The sequence below is a fragment of the Pagrus major genome, chromosome 18 (assembly GCF_040436345.1).
Source record: "Pagrus major chromosome 18, Pma_NU_1.0".
Taxonomy (NCBI): Eukaryota; Metazoa; Chordata; class Actinopteri; order Spariformes; family Sparidae; genus Pagrus; species Pagrus major.
Window position 1 is genome coordinate 21,624,422 of NC_133232.1, and position 21,696 is coordinate 21,646,117.

The 21,696-nt window shown below is 44.9% G+C and overlaps 1 protein-coding gene across 4 annotated transcripts in view; it reads right to left on the bottom strand.

Moving 5' to 3' along the window:
• Positions 1-21,696, bottom strand: part of unc5a (unc-5 netrin receptor A) — a 140,668-nt gene that overhangs the window by 7,579 nt on the left and 111,393 nt on the right. For 2 of the 4 annotated variants that reach the window (XM_073486816.1, XM_073486814.1), the window contains 6 exons: positions 16,319-16,507; positions 15,228-15,527; positions 11,575-11,662; positions 10,956-11,124; positions 8,093-8,326; positions 524-673 (listed from right to left, as the gene is read on the bottom strand). In XM_073486816.1, the coding sequence (XP_073342917.1) occupies positions 524-673; positions 8,093-8,326; positions 10,956-11,124; positions 11,575-11,662; positions 15,228-15,527; positions 16,319-16,507 (1,130 nt within the window). Of the gene's footprint in view, positions 1-523; positions 674-8,092; positions 8,327-10,955; positions 11,125-11,574; positions 11,663-15,227; positions 15,528-16,276; positions 16,508-21,696 lie in introns of all 4 variants that reach the window. The other 2 variants (XM_073486815.1, XM_073486813.1) reach the window with 1 other exon arrangement.

Consider the following 21,696-nt stretch of genomic DNA (forward strand, 5'->3'; position numbering starts at 1 on the left):
ACTACATGTACGTGCACATACACCTACAAAGGTCCCCTGGACTCCAACAAATGACTTAAAGTTGCAAACAGTGCCAAGAACGGAAAGGTTATTGGACAGCGGAGTCCTGCGGTAATAGACTGAGAAACACTCCTTTGTGTGAATCTTTAAAGTGATCAACTGAAGCAATACCAAAACATACTTAATTAAAACTCTGAAGTAACTAAAATTAAAACAACTTTCCAGAGAGACGACTGGACCATGAACCCTCATTAACAATAAAAAGTTGCTCCTGAGGAACTTTTGATTAGTAACATCGCTTTACTCCATTCTTCTTTAATTTCTCTCGATGGCTAATTTAAAATAACCAGAGCCAACGCCGGTTTTTAAATTGAGCGTCCACACAAACACAATAGAAAGCCCTCGAACCGCCAGTACACAAATTTGACAGATTCACCCCGGCACTTGTATTACATCTCAGTGCTACCGCCCTGATCCGGAGTGACTCCCTGCCCCTGCAGCCCGGGGGGGCCGCCCAACGCACCTGGTAGCCGGCTAGCAGCTTGCTCCTCCAGTGCGCCTGGGGCATGTCATGGATGGACAGACGCAGGTTGTGGTAGCTGTCTTTGAAAAGCAGGACGTGGGGCTCGTCAATCAGCCGACCCCCGAGCTGCCGCTCCATCTGCATCACCTCCTGATGAAAGAAAGCAAGAGGAAACACATTTAACATCAGAGTCACAAAACAATCCAGAACTGTGCAGGTTTCCTTTACGCTTTGTATACAATTTCCTTTTCCAAACTGTACAGTAAACGTACAAACACGCAAATTAAAAGAAATACAAAAGATCATTGTGGGAACATAAGAAAATCTGACTCATACAGAAGGACACACACATAAACACACTTGCTTGGTCACACACACACACACACACACACACACACACACACACACACACACACACACACACACACACACACACACACACACACACACACACACACACACACACACACACACACACACACAAGGCAGGGGCACAGTACATCTTAGGACAGGAAGATAATGTCCCCGCATGTGGCCGCAGCGGGCTGGACCGACTTGTTTCCACAGCGCTGCTTTAATGTCACCACAAGGTTGATCCCTGCCTCAGTGTGAGCGCGCTCAGCTACCAGCAACCGCATTAGCATGCAAATGCCGCAGCCATCCCGGCCTACTAGCTACCTGGGCTGTGATGAAGTAAGCGAACGAGCCATTAGTCAACTGCTCATTGTTCTCGCATGGCGAATCTCCTTAATTTCATTTTTGTTTTTGTGCCAGGAGAGATTTGTAAATGCATGCTTAATATTTTAATCTCTGTGGGACTTGCTCAGTGGACCATTTGTTGCCATCCAAATGACCATCTGGAATGGGATGAAAATATCTGCCGCTCTTTCCTCTGATCTATCAATTGGTTTTGAGCTGGATGCTTTGTGCTGAGCGAGTCTCTAAGAATCCAATACTTTAGCGGGCGTTCACATGTGCTACCTCGCACTCCAATCAGAGCGGCATATTACAACAGAGAAAAGACAGACCTCTGAAATTAGCAAAGAGGAAAGACCTTGGAAATAAGATATGTTTTTTTAATCTGTGCGAGGAGGGAAACATGATGGCAGCAGAGGGAAAAACAGGCAGCGGGAATACACCTCGTAGTCTAGCAGACATCTCGAAGACAACGGCTCCAGGAGGGAGATGTGTGTATAGATGGTGGCCATATGTTGGGTGCTGCATGCCAGCATAGTTGCCCATGGTCTGATTTCAGCAAAGACATCTAATTAAGGTGGAGAATGGCAGTAATTTCTATCTGCACAACACTGATTCAATTTTCTGCCCCCTTTTCCACAAACGGCTCGACTGATTCCAATTATAATGGAAAGGAAGCTGTTAATTATCCATTTGGAATCTCTACCTGCTTTTGATATTTGATGTGCTCTCTGATTTACTGAATGAGCACTTTTGGGTTGAGCTTGAGAATTGAATTTCAATGTTTGCTCAGCGCATTGCTAATTTCCGTGTTTGCTTAGTGCTTATCTTCTTGTTAACATGAATATTATGCCCCCCCCCGTGATTAGCCATCTCCATTCCTGCATGTGTATTGGTTTATCCCTCTCACACAAACGCCACAGAGCATTAAAGATGTACAGTGATCTGACTGTATGTGGCTGGATGCAGTGTTTTCCTCACTGTGCTGCCACGCCGGAGCCTTGTGATGTTACCCAGCCCACTTACTGGGAGTGGGAAGGTCAGACAATGGCTCTGAATCAAAGCGTCGAGGTCTAATGAGTTAATAACAGGGGGCAGCGCATTCTCTGCAGAATTAAAAGCCCTCCGCTATTATGTCTCTTACACAGACAAAAAGTCACATTAAGAGGGCTTCCAAAGAGGTTCATTTACCACAGTTCTTGAGCACAATTATGTGTTGGGGGTTATTAGCATTGCAAATTGAGGCTTGTGGACTTTGATCGCGTCTTTGACCTATAGCAGCAAATCTATAGGCCTGCTAGCAAGAGAGAGCGCAGAATGCCAATTATCTTATTATCAACATATAGCTTCTAGAATGAATACTAACTGGCCTGTCTAGCAGTTTGTCAGGTTCAAGGCTGACACGGCAGGATTACGATCAAACAGGGTCTAGGACATGGCACTCCTGCTACCTGACGGGGAAATACACAACAGTGTGCACGTGTCCTCGCTTTCAAATGACACCGTCTCGCTTGTGTGTCGTGTCTGTGGGTGTGTGTGTTAGTGTGTTTTTGTGCAGGGTTTCAGCATATGTTCTGGACTGAGAGAATAATGGCCCTCTTTACGCCCCATTATCCTGTTAACAAATGACGGTGTGAGCGAGCTAATGGATGAGAAGCTAAATTTGACCGTATTATTTACTCTTTCTGGGGGAAAACAATGCAAGGTTTCGGATTAGTTTATCAAATCACATATTAATCATCAACTTGGAGCTAAATTGCGTTTCCATTCAAGTGTAGATAAGAAGAGCTGTTTCTCCTGGACACCCTGACCCCAGACAACTGTGGAAGCATTAAGATGCATGAGATGGGCGAGAAGTTCAAGTGCTGCAGGAGAAAAACCCCTTTTGTTCTGACGGAATTCGAGATAGCCTGTGGTGTGTGTGAAGACTGTGAATTTAGAGTCGGCCGGAGCCAAGACCACCCCCTGACATTCAATGAGGCTGGCTAAAGAGAGTGAGATAGAGCAGGGAAGGAGTGAAAAGAGCAGGAGCAAGAGAGAAGAGAGACAGAGGCAGCTTAACATTTGTGTCTCCAGGTCACTAGAGTGGCCAGCTTTAGCAAGAGAGATAACAGGATTACTGCAATCATGGCCACAGTTTTCTATGACTTCAACCCCCTTTTTTCCCACCCTCACTCGTCTCCCACCCCTCATCCTCCTGGCTTGGACCAGAGCTGGGACTGTGATGGACTGGGGCCGGGGCTCCACTGGGAAACAAGAGACACTCATACAGCTAATCTCTGCGGGCTGGTGCTGACAGAAAGAGGTTAGTGGCTGCACCAAACTCGCCTCTTGCAACAACAACAGCAGCGCCGTCGGACCCAGGAAAGAAACAGTCTAAACAAATCAAAGCATTAACAGAGGCCTACATAGAACCGGTCTGGTTCAAAGCTGCAGATTAAAAATATTCTGCTTCCCTCACAGCAAGGTCAAGCTACTACATGTGGTCTTTTATTGTTCTGGCTTGGTGTGTAATAAACTGATTAACTTAACTAGCTCTGATGGGGATTATAACTAGCGTTTGATCAGTTAATTAGTCAAGCTACATGTCATCCGAAGCATGGAGAGATGCACAGGCTTTAATATGCTCATAAACTCGTCCTCACCCCTCCACTCTTAGCAATGCTGTGTCCTCATGTGTTTAAAAATGTGCATTCATAGCGATGATCCATTTTCAGAGCGACTCTTTTCAGGCAAATGCATTTGTTTATAGAGAGTAGCCTGGCTATGTGGGCTCCATAAATCTGTGTAATGTCAGCAGGATGTGACAGGCTTTTCCTCTCTGACTGAGAGTCTATCAGTCTGAGCTCCAGTGGCCGTGCCCGCTACAGTCAACTCTGATTAATAACTACAAATAGAAGGGACTTGTCTGCTCAGTTATAAATGGGGACTGTGTTTGCTAGGGAAAAGATGCACATTCGGCCTGATAAATCACAGAGCAGGACGGGAAAAAACAGCACATAGGAACACAGAAATATAATATGGAAACAATTTCTCAGCTGGGCTCAGTGATAAAGCTGACTGTCTTCTTTAACTTAATGCCAGCAATTACTGGGCTGTGCTCTTCTTTTTCCCCCTATAAATTCCTTGCCAGTAACTATTCTGATGGGGGGATCAGAAAAACTGTTTGTATTTACAGTCTGTACATGCTGGTTTTCTCTCCTCTGATACATAAAAGCGAAAAGTTTCTAGTCAACTGTAGCCTGCTGCTCAGGAGCGAAAGTCATAGTGAAAGGAGCACATAAACAGTTTATGAGTCCTTTTAAACGCAAATGAAGAATAATAGCTTGAGGTCAAAGACCGTATAAAAGAATCCAGGAGCTGCTATTTAGCCAGTTAGACATCAATTAAACACCCGTTTAACACCGGAACATACATTTTTACAATCAATAGACCAAAAGCGGAAAGTATTAGCTTCATTACATGAATATTGATGAAAGCATGAATTATTTAGTCTGAAATACAATACTACGAGTACAAAGGGAGTTAACTTCTTACCATTTGAGCCCAGGTGTAGGATTGGGGACATTTTATGGCTGTTAAATGTCACTTAAACTCACTGTGATGATGATCAAAGAGGCTATAGTCATGCTAGCAGCTCTGTGAGGCTAAACTTAGGTACAGCAGTGCTTTGAGCGAAATGCTAACATGCTGAAACCTCACAATGACAATGCCAACATAATGATGTAAATCAGATATAATGATTGCAGTGTCAATCAGCTTAGTTTAGCAGGCTAGCATGCTAACATTTGCTAATTAGGCAGATGGGAATGTCATTTACAACAAAATTTGGGAGAACCGCTTTTCATTTTTGTGTTGCGCATTATAAGCATACATTCAAGGTCCCTTATTGTAGAAAGTGAAATTTCCATGTCTTGATTATAGAGCAAGTCTTCATGCTATGACTGCTGTAAAAGTATCAAAACGATCAATCGGCAGAGAAATTACAGCCAGCTATTGTATTAGTAATTTATGGTGATCCCTCAAAAAGTCTACCACACCAACAGAAAAACTGACTTGTGCTTCAATAAATGTGACAAGAAGTGGGCGGTTTATAAATCATTCTACATGTTGTTGTTTTTTTAAACTATACAAAAACACCGGCCTTACAGCGCACAGATGTGGGTGTAAAGGAAGAACATTTAGTTATCAATAAACACCAGGATATTTTGTCATTGTTCTACTTTTCAAACGTGGGTTATGCTCAGAGGAAAACACACTGAGCAACAATTTGTCCTTCATACAGAAAGCTGACAGATTCTGAATATCACAGCTAAATATACAAAAAATAGCTGCAGCATATTCTGATACTATAAAGACACCTTTGTGGGCACCCTTCCAGTTTAATTAGATGCTGCTGTTAGGTCTATCTCTGTACTGAGTCGGAGGTTTGGTTCACTGCAGGTGTTTCAATCAGTTGTGGGATGGCAGAACATCACTGATGCTCTCCCACAGGTCTAGCTGGGAACAACCGAGTGCACAGTCAGGGCGCTACCAAACGCCGATCATGTCTCCTCTGCTGCTGTGCCAGCCTTGGCTGGGCCCATCAAGAGTGGGACACACATTAAATATTAACTTAATTGGTCCCGGCAGAGCCCTGCTAACATACGGCAAGCATCAGACGGAAATGTCACTGTTTCCCCAGAGCCCCCGCACACTTAGGATCAAAGACAATAACATTGGTTCTAATCTGCTGTAATTGGTAGATAAGAGATTGCATGGTACAGCGTGCAGTGTAGCATGCGCACATGTTTGCGAGTGTGTGTGTGCGAGTCATTCTCGCTGATGGAGGCTTGTCAGAGCAGACTGACAGCAAGCGAGGGGACTGGGGAGAAAACCTCAGCATTGCTTCTGGTTTCTGCAGTTCTTCCTGCCAGTGAACAGCCGACAGAAAAAGGCAGAGAAATGCCTTTTCTTTTCTTTTTTTTTTTCATCTCCCATCAAAAGTACAGCCTGTTTAATGCATGAAAAGTTGACTTCTTGTCTGAAAAATGAGGTGCAGTGCCTTAGCAGGCTGCAAATGCTGTCATAAAATTCAGATGTGCTGAAGCGAGTACTGTACGTCAACACAAACATGAAAAAACGCTGCTGTGCCACTCCGTCGTACCACCTACTGCTACTCCACCACTGTTACGAACTACAATTAAATCTAATGGTAGCCATAGTGAAAGTCTAATCATAAATGGTGCATTTTAAAGATAGTGATTAGTGATTAGGCTGAACCTCTCCAGGGAAGTTTAATCTCCACTCAAAGTGGTTAATGTACTTGCTAAATGAACTGCTCCCTCCATAATGGCACCAAGAGCAGTGTGAAGTCGAGATTACTAAACAGTGTGGGCCACATTCTAAATCACTCACTAAAAACTACAAAACCCCGGAGACGCCGTGGCTTACCACAGGACCAGGTTGTGTGAGAGACGGGGAGCTAATGCACTCAAGGGCGTCAAGGGAGCCGCAGAGTATGGCAGCACAAGTGCCGGAGTCAACAAGCTCAGATGTCCTTTTCCTGGCTAAGAGAGCGGGAGAATAGCAGAACAAGAGCTAGCCAGAGGGAGAGGCAGAGAGAAAGAGGTTTTCTGTGCACCAGCAGCCTTCCTGCCTCCAACACAGGACGTACAAGGTCATTTCAACAGTCACACTGCAGCAAAACAACGCTGGGTCACCCGATGATCTGAATATATAAAGAGAACCCTATCATTACAACTGCTTTGATAGCAGGTAAACAAAAAACAGAGCTGCATCAGCTCCTATATTCTACATTTTCCACTTATTTCTACATTAGACCGCAGTCTAATGTCAGCCAGCAATTTCCCTGAGCACGCCTGCTATCATGCAATAGCTGTCAGAAATAGAGAAAGATAGCAGCAGGGGTAGAATTGACCCACAAAAAGACAGATGCAAGCGAGGAGAGTTTTCAGTAATTCCCACCCCACAGCTAGAGCCTGTGCACGGCTCTCATCTCATCTACCGCTCCCTGAATGGGAGAGTGCTAATTTCATCCTGAGCCCCCTGCTGACTTCCATTGTTTATGTCCCGCAGCCATCCATAGATTCTGCCGGCGGCGAAACCCCTGAACGAGGAGGTCAGCCATTACAGCCGGCAAAAGTGGACTCGAGTGGGAAGAGGCACTTGTGGCTGTGGGTGGTGTCAGACAAGGAGGAACAGCTTGGAGAGAGAAAGAGAGGTGCGGAGAAAGAAGGAGAGGGAGAGAGAGAGAGAGACAGACAGAGAGAGAGAGAGAGAGCATGGGGGTTGCTGGGAAAAGATTGGGGCAGGCTCTCCTTTTAATTTACTAATTAACCATGCAAATGAAATCTTAACAGGCTACTCAGAGGCAGTCCTCGAGGGAGGGAGGAAGGCATTAGTGCTTGATTATACTCTGTCCATGTGGAGAGCAAAAAAAAGAAGCGAAATATGCTGTTGTACAAAGTAATGGGAAACTTCTCGGCCCACAGCAGTCAAGCAGAACCACCGACGGCATGAGAAGAATGAATTTCTGTAAGCATACACACAAAAACACACTCACACAGACTGTATTAACCTGGGCATATGCATTGGTTCTATAGTCTCAGGTGGAGAAACTCAACAAATCACACACACTTGAACTGCACATGGTGTAATCAAGCCTGCAATATTGTTCAATTTACCATGGCCACGCCTAACTCCTGCATGCACTGATTTCTACCAACCTTCCAATGTGACAGACAATGTTATTACTCATAATAGTCCACCTATCACTCAGATGATGCAAAACTGCTCCATCCATGCAATCTCCAGCTGAGAAACTGCACTCTAAACAGAAAAACAGGCAGGCCTGCATCTGTCACACTTTACCTTAAAGACGTCCTGTGTGTCGTCCATGCAGTACACCCTGATGTTGTACTCCAGCGTGGAGCAGTACGCGTCCGAGAAGAGCACCAGCCTCAGGCGCTTGGCAGCGCCCATGTGCAGGGACTCTCCCACCAGGGCGAGGGTGCCCAGCTGCTCAGAGAAGAGCCGGCACGTCTCAGCCTCGAGCTGGCAGTAATAGGGCTCCGACACCAGCTCCTCCCCCATCAGCAGGACATCCTGGAGGAGACGGGGGGGAAAAAAACAAGGTGTGAACGGAAGGTCAAGAACCCAATTTGTGTAGGAGGGAAGGGTAATGTGTTTGCCTGGGTGCCTGGTGTCTGTATGTGTAGGTGTGTGTTTGTAAAAGGGTTGTTTGGCACAGAAGCAAACTGCCTCTCCTGCAGTGTGACAAACTATCATTTAAAGGGTAACTCCACCAATTTTCCACATTAAAGTGTGTTTACAGGTCTTGGGGAGTACAACTGCATATGTGAAAAAGTAGTATAAAGCCGCTGGTGGCTCCAGACGAAGCTGCATGTGATCTAAATTGCCTCCAGTGATGTAACTCAGTGGCTAACTTACATTGTGGGTAATGTAGGCACCAGGTTTTGAATAGCAAAAAGTCCACTGGTCTCATGGACACAAAAATTGTCAAAATCGATACAACAGAAACAAATATATTGCCTTTTTCATTTTGTGCATTATTCTTCATTTTCAAAAGTTGGTGCCTACATCACCCACAATGCCACCTACACCGGAGGCAATTTATCAGATTATATGCAGCTTTCTCCAGAGCCATGAAAGTCTTTATAGTACTTTTTTCACGTATGCAGAAGTGGTCTCCCCATGACCTGTAAACACACTTTAATGTGTAAAATAGGTGGAGTTACCCTTTAAGCTTGAGTTCTTTAAAGGTAATGTTACATAAGTATGAGATTTAAAATCGGGGGAAAAAAGGAATACTTTGTTCTTGCTTCAAAATCCCTTTGTACTACAGCACACTTGCTCCATAGTGACATAAAGACACACAGTCCCTCATACAAAGACACACTTTCTATAGGACAACATCAATTTACTTAATAATGCATGAACGAGGTGCTCAATTGACATGAAAGGAGACTCGAATAGATTCCTGGCAAGAATAGATGGTTCTGGAGGAAGAAAAGGCTGTGGAGGTGCAGTAAATATCAGATTATTGGGATTTCCGGAATTTCCTTCAGCCTCTGAGATTTGTTAAGAAAGGTGAAAACAGCTTGCCAATTTATCTGCAAAACAACACGGTTGCCTGATGGTGAGGGGTGTTAAAAAAAAACACTAACAGGCAGTACAAGAATTAATTGGTGCTTTAATTTGCGCAGGAGAAAAAAAACACAAAAGATTTAAATATTGGATTTTTGCTTGTTTTGTTGCAGAGATGAAGCGCTGCATCACAACGGCATTTCTAATAAAGACGACGCACTTCCGCAAAATATCCCATCCCATCACGGTGCAGGATAGTTTTATGGGATAATTCCACTGCTCTCGGGGCTAATTTGATGGGGACAAATTGGACCCAAGGTGACAACATTTTCTCTAAAATCCCATCATGCCAGTTGACTGACTCTTCTCATTAGCCAATCAAGCTGAAGAGAGCATACTGCCTGCCAAATGCCCAGCGAGCCCCTCTAGGATCGATTCAACCAGACACCATCTACATCAATAGAATTAGTATTGACACAATTCATTTGCTATGCGACCACAATGGAGTCTCACTTTTTCATCATCTTAATATTTCTTCGGAGTGGAGCAGAGAGTGAGGTGGCTCAATTACACCACTGAGCGCTCACTCTACAGGCAATTCATTTCTCTTACTCCTGCTGCATGTCCACTTTCACCATCTCTTTAAGGCTTTCTCTTATTTCCTGAGCCGTATTTCCAATCTCCCACTGTTTCTAATCGCTCCTCTACATCTACATTACGTGCTTGTCCACTTTGCCTTTCCCCTCTCTGTCTCCTCTCTTTTATTTTTCCCTCTCTTCTCACTCTCTCTCTGGATGTTTCCACTCTTGTCCACCTGGCTCCTTTTTCCTTTGGTGGCCACGCAGTCAGGCTGTTGGGCTATATTTGGTCCGGCCGATGATTAAAAGTGCTGGTCTAACCTCTGCCTCAGACAGGCCAATCCATCCCACAGACACCCCACCGCCGCCACACACGGGGAGGCTGAATAATTTATGCACAATATCGAACATGAAAGAAGACCTACTAACACTCCGAAGCCCACCAGCACCCTTTCCAATCTCTCTGGATTGTTGAGATGGGTATTCTGCCTCGAACCGCGTTTGTTTGCAGGAGAGAGAGTGCGTGTGTGTGTGTGTGTGTGTGTGTGTGTGTGTGTAGACAGCAGACGTTCTTCCCAACTCTATCCTATTGGAGTCTGGCAGTTCTGGTTACTTTCAAATTTCATGGATAGAAAAACGGGGAGGGAGCTCTGTAATTGGAAGCAGCGGTCAAAAATGGTCAAGGAGCACTCAGAAGAGTACTTTGAGGATCAGTAATTTGCTTAGAGAATTTCTGTTTTGAGACGCATGTTGCCTAGCAACTCTCGAGTTGGAGAGAGCCGGCGCTTCCAGGCTTTTGTTCCAGCCCAATGAGAAAACACCTGATGGTCAATATAATTTAAACCCTATGGAGTGGATGAGTGCTGGGCCAGAACTACCTCCGCTATACAGCACTGAGTGCTTTCCAGAGCGAGCTTCAAGTCTCTGCTGAGTAACTTTGTACTTTTTTCGGGAAGCTCTCAGTGAGCTCAGTAACAAATTCAGTGAGTGGCGACTTTGTCTTCTATGGAGGATTTGTGCTGTTGTAGTGTGTTATAGTGCCGTCTCACCTCCCAAGCGCCCTCATAGTTCTGCTTCTTGAGGCGGACGGCCCAGTTGTCGAGGCATGCATCAGAGCAGTGGTCCATGCTGAGGATAACTGGCCGGCTCAGGACCACCCCCGGAGGGCCACAACTCACCACGGGGCTGAGCAGGGTCTGGCAGCCAGCCAGGGGTAACCTACACCAGGGAGAGAGGGAATGAGTCGAGATGAAGTGCTTTTACTCTCCAAGTTATTGGCGAGAATTTACTGGTCTCTTGTAAGCAGGATATGATACCATCACCTCGTCAAATTATGTAGGAGCTGTAACAGAGAATAATGAAAGCCTGTTGGACTCACTGACTAGCTGGAGCAAGTTGTGATGACTGAGTAACACGATCACAGCAGGCTACAATCACTGTGTCTTCTGAGACTGAATGCAGCAAGCCAGATAAAGTGTTTTTCGAACAATACATTTAACTTAAATAGTGCACATCCTGGTAAAAGGCAACCCTATTTATTTACATCCCTCCTCCACAGTACTGGCACAGACTCTTAAGCCTTTCCTAATGGAACAGTGGAGCATCAAAACAAACAGCCTAGTGGCATCCAGGGAAGACTGCCAGTTAGGCAGTGTTAAAGAGACCCACCTTAAATCTTCCTTCCTCTGAACAGTGAGATAAATCTCATAGATCTTTCCTCTGGGGATGGCCTCGGGAGGAATGAGCAGACTGATTCCTAATGCAAATAACAACAAAGGGAGAGAGAATGGGAGAGGTGGTGAGGAAGAGGGGGACAGGCTCATTTGTTCTGACTGAACAACGCTTTTGTCATCTCACAAAAGGGAGCCGGCCCACTCTACAAAACTGTATGGCTGCAAAAACAAAAAGCAAATCTATTCTGAAGGTCAGAGGCAGCCTCCGCCAGGTACAGTAGATGCAAATCTCTGCACCGCCAGCCGAGGCGGCACGCGTCCCCACGGTCAACAATTAGCTGAGACAAAGACGCACGCCGCGTCACAGTTTAAATGTCCTCCGTCTGCCACAAAGTAGATAATTGAGACTATGGAACAGACTACTCCCGGAAAAATTGCACTTCCCCAGGAGAGTGGGGGAATGTACCTTGGAGAATAGAGAGAGCTATTGAGGTAGTTGGAGTGTTGTGGCATTTGTGTTGCGATTCTCGTGCCAAAAATCATCCACTTAGAATCCTATTTAAAATGTGGTACAAACAGTGACTGTGTGACAGCCTCTGGATTGTTCACCATGAAAACATCTGTCTGAATAAGGCGAAGGTGCCTGAATGCTCACAGCCTTGTCTGACTCTATAAACCGTCTTCTGTCTTCTTCTTCTGTGCCCGCTTGGAAACTGCGCTAAATGACAGTATATCTCCTCTGAGTGGATGCATGCAAGTGCTGAGGTTTGTTTTTTTTTGCATGTGTGTGTGTCCCAATGAGAAAACGGTGCCAATGCGTGGTATAGTCGACATGGCTTTGAGTTAATCCATGCATAAAATATCGGCAAGAGAGTGGAGGAGAGAAAGATGGGAAGAAAAACAGAAAAAAAGACCTTTTGTCCTGACGTACTGGCACTGTGATCAGCTAATCTGGACAGCCTACAGTGAGCCAAGTGAAAACACTGTCTTCCAGTATAATTATATAAGCTCTGTACTCAGCTAATGTGAAGAGGGTGAAGCAAAATAGGAGACTAATGATGTTGGGCTTTTTATATCTTTTATCAGACTAATCTTTAATGGACTATCTCTATTCCTCTGTCCACGCTCACAGCACAGAGCTGACGCTTGTGGACATCGGCTACAAATTCGACCAGCTCTGTCACAAGCGAGGTGGCCTAATTGGAATAATTTGTTCTCTGTTTTTGTTCCAGGAATTTTTCAGACTAAAATGTATTTGGTGCACACTCTTGATTTTATTTTTAATTGTCCCATCCTTACACTTTACGTTCTTGTAGATGTCACTGTTAAGCCAAACACCTTATTTTGTAAGATTCAATGTTTGGATAAACAAGTGAGCCCTTCCCACATAATCCATTTTAAACACCTAGCTAAAATGATTCCTTATAACTGTAAACTCATTTGTATCACACAGAGAAATACAGCCTGTGCACTAAGCTGTTTTGTATGAAGCACTGAATCACTTTTGTTATCCGGGTACAAGACTATTAGTAAACCCACATGCATGAGATTTAAAGGCTGAGCGGTCTGGGTCGGTTTCAGTGAGACAGGGAGACGTTTATGGGACTCATCTGTTACTGATAAATCCTCCTTGTTAATGTCCAGTCGGAAGCATCGTCTCATTAAAGCAGATGTAATAAAGTTTCTGTAAATGTTCTTTTTTATGTAAAAGCAATGACAATATATGAAATGTTTGTTATAAATAAAAACTGATTTGTTCCCACCGTATTTCTACATTTTGAAGCAGATGTTACATTGTTGAGATGGAACTTTTCTTGTTTGAAGTCTGGCAGTAAACAGAACATCCTACTGAGGATTACTGAAATCTCGCTGTCCCTTCAAAAACAATACCTGCTTTTACTGCACCACTCAGGTTCCTTTCCTTCTCATCTTAAGAGAAGGGAAGGACGTAAACACAAAGACTTGTCAATAGGCAGGTAACTAATTGATTGGACAGTTTTGGGGACTTTCATCCAGCTTCATTAGCGCTGCATGGACTGAAAACAATTAATGCTGCAATTTACTTCACCTTATGTGTTTTATTGTTTTCTCTGCTGTCACAAAGAGCTTGCAAAAGAAAAATAATGTATTAATTTAAAGTGGTAAACAGACATTGTATTTCATAAAAGATTGGACAGGTAAGAGGAACAGAAGGATCTCGTCTTGATGGTTGATGTGTGATTCAGAAGCTAAACTATTAAGCAAAATAGCGTTGCAGCATTCTCCTGAACAACTGATGTAGATGGAGGATTTTTAAAAAAATATATAAAAAAACAACCGAAATAAAAACAAACTCCATACAGCTTGTTCGGTGTAATCCAAGTCTCTGGGGCCCCTGAGATCCCAAATTGACGCACAGTCGATCACATGCACCCACTTCAGATCGGGGCGCGCTAATGCTTTAAGCTTAGCAGCTCCACTGAAGAATTCTGCCTCTAAGAGGGTTTAAATAAAGTATTTTCAAATCAATTTGGGATCTTGGGGCTTCTGGAGTCTTGGATTACAGTGGGTGAGCTGCAGGGGGCCATTTTTTGTTTTTCCTTGTTTTTTGCTTTTTTATGCCTTATAACAAGTCCCCATCTACTTCAGTTGTTCAGGATAATACTGCAACTCTGTGTTGCTGTGAAACTCCAAAAATGTGTTGTGGACTACGAAACTTCACCTGAATTTCCATCGGCATGGAGGTGAGTAGATATTGACAATGATCATTTTCATTTTTGGGTGAATTTATCCTTTAATGTCCTAGTGTGTTAAACATATGTTTTAACCTTTTCCTGCACATGTAAGCAATCACAAATTTCTGCATTTTAGTGACTAAGCAGTAACAACTTCAACAATATTACAGTAAAATGCTTCTGTTATGTTATTATTTGTCGAATTATCATATACAACATTCAATACTCACAATCTATTATTTCTCCGTGAGCCCTTTGTGTAGCATGTTACACATAAAGTGTGGTATTGTGCTGCATGATGCTCATTTGATTTCCCCACATGGGTTCACAGCAAGTGTAAACCCACTCTGACGTCACCCACTGATTTGTGGACTACTGTTTTAAAGCCATCTTGGTTTGTTGGAGCCAGAAATGACCATATTTGGATGAGAGGGTGGAGTTAGGGAGGATATCTTAATTGGATCTAACTGAAAACCTGAGGTCACGCCCTTGTAGCGACTTGTCAATCACACGGAAGCCACGCCCTAAAGCATCTCGCTGCTTCATCACCTATTTTACTCTACATGGGTAACTTAAAAAATTAACATCATGCTGTTTACTGAGGTAATATATCAGGTCAGAAGTAGGGTCACTTTCTCATAAGCTTACATACAAGCGGACATATTTTGGAAACCAGTGGAGCCGCCCCCTGCTGGCCATTAGAAAGAATGCAGCTTTTAAGGCACTTCAGCACCGGCTTCACTTTTCAAAGCCAGAAGCTCTGTCTCTAACTTCTATACAGTTAATGGTCGACTATAATGCAGAATGACATCACCAAAACTATCTAATGGATGAGTTCTCTGTCTTTATGTTTACTGTCCCAAACATACTGAACTGAATTACAGGCAGAAAGCACACTTTATTAAACCTATATGAGCATAAACAAAGAACCCACCTGTGCTGGGGATCGTCAGCCTCCCTCCCAGGAAGTTGAAGGTCCCATAGGAGGTGTTAGCTACGTCGCGGGGCAGCGTTTTAAAGTAGCTCTGAGTAGACAGCCTGCTCACAAACTCAGCGGGGTCCGAGTTAAGCTTGCCGTTGTGCAGCGTGTGTGAGCCGTTGGGAAGCGGGTCCAGCAGAGGCCCGTTGGTCATTGAAAACTTCCCAGTGGCGTCATGGCGAGAGCGTAGGGTGCCTTGGTAACTGGTGGTGGTGGTGGTTAGATCAGGCTGGATGGTGAGCAAATGGGAATTCTCTGTTTGAACAATAATAATAAAAAAAGAAAACAGACAAAAGCAAATGTGTGAATCATCATGAGTGGCAGGCGGGGTGGTTCATACATCACAGAGACAGACCTCACACTCTCTGAAGCTGTCACCACACAGAAAAACTGAAACAAACAGGAAAAGACACATGGTGCAGGAAACAGAAGACTCACACGCACACACTCTTGACAATACACAAACACAAATTCCACCCAAAGCCAGTCTATTTCCCTCCCCTCTCTCTCTCTCTGTCGATCTCTGTCTGTCTGTCTCTTTAGCAACCACACAATCAATTCCAAACAGAACTCAGATGCAGCTTAGCACCCAGAATGTAAAAAGGATTTTTTTTTTTCTCCACGGTGAATCACAGGCACTGCAACCCAGTTCCCCATCTCCATCCAACTCAGACAGTTGTATTTCTATTACTCGCTGGTAAACCTCAGAGGCTCCACACAGGCAGTAAACAGAGTGGGTACATTTCCTGACAATGAGGTGGTGGCGAAACATAATGTGTCAGGCAGGCAAATAAACAGCTCGTGCACCGCACACACACACAAACACACAACATAATACATCTTGCTTAGACTACAAACCACTGTAAACACACTCACACCACCTCCACAACCGCAAACAAACACAGGATCAGTGGTACATGTAGATGAGTGCTGCACTGTCACAGTGGGCAGACGACGGACCGACGGACGCACAGAGGAGGGTAGAACAAAGAACAGTGTCCTACTGCTGTGGGGGGGAGGCCTGCGCGGCCGTGGTGCCCACACACCTGGCTTGCTGGGCTTGATGCCCATGGGCTGAAAGCCAGTGGTGAGGATGGAGGAGTCCGCAACATCCGCATCCAGGCCCTCCTTCTTACGCCGGTAGACCAGGACGACCACGATGAGCAGCAGAGTCAGACACAGAGCCACCGCCACCATGCCTACGTAGAGCGCCACGTCCTCGGCCCCGCTCACGGCTGCAAGGGGAGGAAACAGAAAAAAGATTAATCGTGACTGAAAACCTCAAGTGTTGAATGACACTACTGACATGTGCTGCTGAGAAATCTTTTATTATGTTCCATGTTAAGGTCTCACTTGAGGATCAGTTTAATAGCATGAAATCAGTCACACATTCCTTGCTTGGAATCAAATGCTGCTTGACTTCGTCCCTGACTGATCCACAGGCAGCATTAGCAAATGTTTGACAGTCTTCTTAATTTTTAGGTATTTTTATAAAGGCAGAAGCTTCAATGTCAACCTGCAGACAATCAAGGAGAAAGAAACAGTTTCTGCAGCAGGTTTTCAGCGTTACCTTGCTTCAATTCGGCACAGGATAAATATATCTTGTGCTAGCATGTTCTTTCTCTCCCTTGTCTTTTTCTCTCTGTCTCCAAGCACACAACACCTTTCCCTCCCCTGTCTTTTTCTCTCTGTCTCTAAGCACACAACACCCCCAAGAGAGTGAGTGGAAAAATGAAGGATTTGCTTATGAAATTCTAGCACCTCTTATTGAATGTCTCTCTCTCTCTCTCAAGCATGAAAGCGTCTTTCTCCCAAAAGTACAGTATGAAGATGACAGCTAAGCCCAGACAAACATCAGTGTGTGTGTGCATTTGTGTGCATGCATTGTGTGTGTGTGTGTGTGTTTTGGAGGAGAATGGGATTTGCTACGGCTGTCTCCCAAGGCTAGGGGAATTTGGTGGCGGAGGTGGAGGATGCTCCTGGGGCCTTTGTGGAGGGCCATTGTCCCAGGGAGCCACGGGGGCGTAGCGCTGTCAACCGAACACAGTCGAGGAGGGGACGCGTTGAACAGCACAGCTTTGAGGGATGGAGAACAGCGGCAAAGGTTAAAGTGCTGCAGGCGAGCGAGTGTTGAGTTGACAACAAAAGGAGGAGGACAGACGCAGGAAGAGAAGAGCAAACATACAACAATGAAGGTTTGAATTTTAGAGGGACGAAAGAACAGGAATTGCGAAACAGCATGTGCCTGTGACTGACAGAACGTGCGATTTGCATTTTGGGCAATGAGCAGCAATAACATGGCCAGAAGGTTTCAACCTGATTTACATTAGATAGGATATATTTTGATGAATATCTCCAGACTGTCTCAGTGTTTTTCCACCACTGTGACATCCTGCCGCTCGACAGGAACTGCTCTCAATGTTGGAAACACGCAGATTTGACAAGTTTTAATTGGTGTTAGTAAATCTGTGACATGAGAATTCCACAATTGAATTAGGAGGAGTGCAAACAGTCAAGTTTGGTTAAAAAAAAGAAGAGAAAATGGACAAAGAAGAACCATCTCTCTCTGTCTGTGTCTCACTCTCATCTCTATTCATCTCTTTTCATCCGTTTGTCCTTGCCTTCTCCTTTTGCCTCGAAAAATCCATTTCTTTGGACAAAGCCGTCTGACATACCCAAGTCTTTAAGAGAAATGCCAGAATCTATTTCATGGGTGATTATCTCAGTACAATCTGATACCTTAAGTAGCAGGATTATATGCAGCCAAGCTCTATGGCGAGCCGCTGTAATGCCAGAGATCTCTTGACATGTAATCAATTGTGAATGACTGGCTGGAGATAAACACGAGATCGTGTGTTTTGTTCTTGCACATCTGCACAGAACACACACAGAGCATGAAGAGTCTTATAGGATACATACCTCCATCTTCCACCTCACATCCTGTCCATTTACCTGCCTATGCTTCTCTCCTCTGACTCTGTCTCTCCCCTCAGGGAAGCATAGAGGTGCTTAACTGTAAGCAGCCTGGCTAAACCTTCCACCTTTCACAAAGAGTTCCAAAAAAGGGAGGAGAGAGACTATGGCTGAACTCTCATTAAAGTTCCTCAATCCAATTGTCTTGGTGAGTCAAAGGCCAGACGAGGCGGTGATATTTTGGACTTCCAACGCTGTAGTCTACAGAGAGATGTGCAGTCTGACTAAAGACAAAACAACACCCGTCAGCAAGGAGACAGGCCTACTGGGTTCTGCTGATTGGATAAACATAGCCTCAGATTGGCCGGTTGCTGTTTACTTTCTGAGGGCAAACCAAAGGCACCGGGGCCAGCCTCAGATGCAAAGATCCAGTATCTCTGCACACACCATTCTTGCACCCAGACAATAAAGTCAGTCAATCAGACGACTCTCCCTCTTCCTCCCTCTATTCTGTCTGTAATCTCTGGTGGCTTATCGGAGCATCGGCGAGTGAAGTTTTATCTGACCCACCAGGTGTCACAGAGAAACGATCCCGATGCTCGCTACAACCCTGACCAGCAACTCCTCGCAGCTCCTCTTGGCCCCCGCTCATTGATTTTCATGATGCCAGCCAATAATTGAAAGGACATCCATCACACTTTAATTGACATAGCTAATCAGGTTTTATAATTGGATGGGTTTTAGTTTAGTCCCCCTCTAGCACGCCCTCTCTCTACACACTCTTTCATTTCACCTCTCCTTTCCTCTACACGGCCGTCACTCCATCGTTCATTTCCACTTGACGTAATTGCTGGCGAGGAACTTTTGATTCCCTTTGTGTGTGACCTCTCTTCGTGATTGACACCCGCCTGCGGATAATCTGTGGATGTGATGAGCTGTTTTCAGCGTTGACCCCGGGCCAATCTCTGTTTGTTCCCCTCTCCTGAAGCTTTCAGCTCAGCTCCTCAGACTCGCTCCAGGGCTGGCTGGTTAGGGATCAAGTTTCTGACTCGAGATGGGCCAGTATGGACTTATAATTCATCTACCTCTGAGGCAACGTACCGGGATCCTGTTGAAGTTTGGACTCTCGCCGCATTGGCAGTCAGCACAATGTCTGCACCTGATAGTCCTCAACTCTCTCTACCTGTTCCTTTCTCTCTCCTGCATTGATAAATAAAGCTTTGCAGCCTCTTGCGCCTCCTCCCCGGGGCATTTATCAAGAGACCGAAGAATATATTTCATCCCATGGCCAATCCCAGTCACCCGCCCGAAGATGAATAACACAGGAGTTCTTAAGGTCAGGGAAATATGGCTACTAAAACTCTCAAAGTGAACGTGACCATTACTATCTCCACAATACAGTCGTCCCATCCCTCAGCAGGCCCACGTGAAATATGAGCCAAAATAAATGTTCAGCCATTTTTCATGCAGCCTGTGACCCTCTGCTCTGACAAAACAGCCGTGACGAATAATGTCGGCCACCAAATTAGCCCCCTGATTCTAAAAGACTGATTATAGACAGATTAATAGTTTGATGGTCTTTGCACAATCATCCCCCAAAACGGGATGCTGCAGCAAATTTACTTCATTACCTTCATTACACACATTAAGCCAAATAATTGTTTTTATGTTGTCCTAATTTCCTGCGCCTGAGAATATGAGCAGCATTATATTTCCCCCCACTATCATTTTCGTGCCCTCTAACACCTGCCTGCCATTTTGGCTCTGGCACACTGCCAGCACATTTATTATTTCCCTGCACAAATTTTTGCGTAGCTCCATCTTGGGCTTCGCTTGTTTGCTTTATGAAAATGATCCCGCCCGGGTCAGATCTGTTTATTTTGGTTCTGCAACACAAAGCATTGACTCTCATATATGCAATACCCAAAACAATAACCTCAGCTAACGTGTGCCATACAGTATCTGGCTTAATGAGGGAGATTAGACGTGTTGGTGAGGACATCTTATGTAGTGGAGTTACTACAGCTCAGTCTGCAGTGGCATTGTTCGATTACACTGGAGAAGAGAAGGGTGTCTTTTGTTTCAGGGGGAAGTTTTCCATCTCAGCTAATAGCCTGCAGACATGGTTGAAGTATTGGAGTTGCTGACAAGCCAAAACCATCTTGCTATTTTGCTTATTATAATACTTCACACAGCCGTTGTCTATGGAAACACATCTGCTGGGAACAGATTGGGACAGGCATTCTTCAGAGGCCAGCGCTCCGCTCTGCACTGTCAGTGTAAATACTGAGCGACGCTGCGTGTGTGTGTGGAACAATGACTGGCATCTTTGTGTATATATCTTGCCTCTCTGGGGAGGAGCTGCTGACCTTTGATGATGGGCCGACTGAGCTCCCTGGTTCACTGCATCAGCCAAACTCAGCTAGCGGTTGACACACACACATGCACGCACACGCTGACAGACACTCAGTCATACATAATGCTAACACCCATGCACGATGCAACATTCGCACACAGAATCCCTATCCACCACCAACCCCCCCCCCCCCCCCCAGCTCGCTATGCATCGGTCCATCTGATCACGTCAGTGAGAGCAAGATACATAATTCAGTTTATTAATTCACTGCCTCATGTCAACATAATCTTTATTTAAACTCAGTGTTTACCACACAGAGCAGCCAAAGAGTGCGTTGTACGTTCCCTCTTTGGGACACCACCCTGAGACTCATCATTTCTGGGTGAGAAGCTGCAATATCTTTCTGTCTTTGATATCTGTAGGGAATGACAGAGCCCCCTCTTCACGTCCATCTGGTCAGCAGTGGACCCTGTGGTGCCACTTTCCACTCAGCTGCTGTTCGAGCTTCACAGTTTCTAATCCTGACAGTACGCACATGCCCTATTAATGACACATGGGGAGTGGCGGCACAGTGCTGGCATCTTTGCACAAAACATTGGCTTTTGTATATGCATAAACGCACAACATAAAACAAAAATGCACGTAGAGAACAATCACAGCAAATGTGCACACCTGCCCAAGTTGACCCACAGCACTTTATCTGTCAGGTTGTGTTTTAATCAGAAGAGAGATGGTTTAATTCTCAGCTCTGTTGAGAGGTCAGAGAGCATCACAGCACCGACACAGGTGAAAAGACTGTATATTATATCTTAGCGGCGAGCGACACACCAGTGTTTATTAGAACCGATTGTTTTAAAAGGTCAAGCAGGTGAGGACGAGCCAGTAATGGTCCGCAGAGTCAGTAAGTGTCCTATGGGATGGACATCTTTCCTTTATGAACCTTTTCTAAGAAATACTCAACATTTATCACAGGAAGCCGATGCCATAAGGAGATATAAAATGTTTATTTGATCTGATAAAAAGAGGAGAAGGACTCGCCCCTCTTCCCAAAGCAAAGAGCATGAAGGAAAAAGCCTTTCCCTCCCCACCTTCTCAACAAGGCTTGGTGTAGGGGCTAACAATTAATGTTACTCCTGTATACCTGTTCTCCATGTA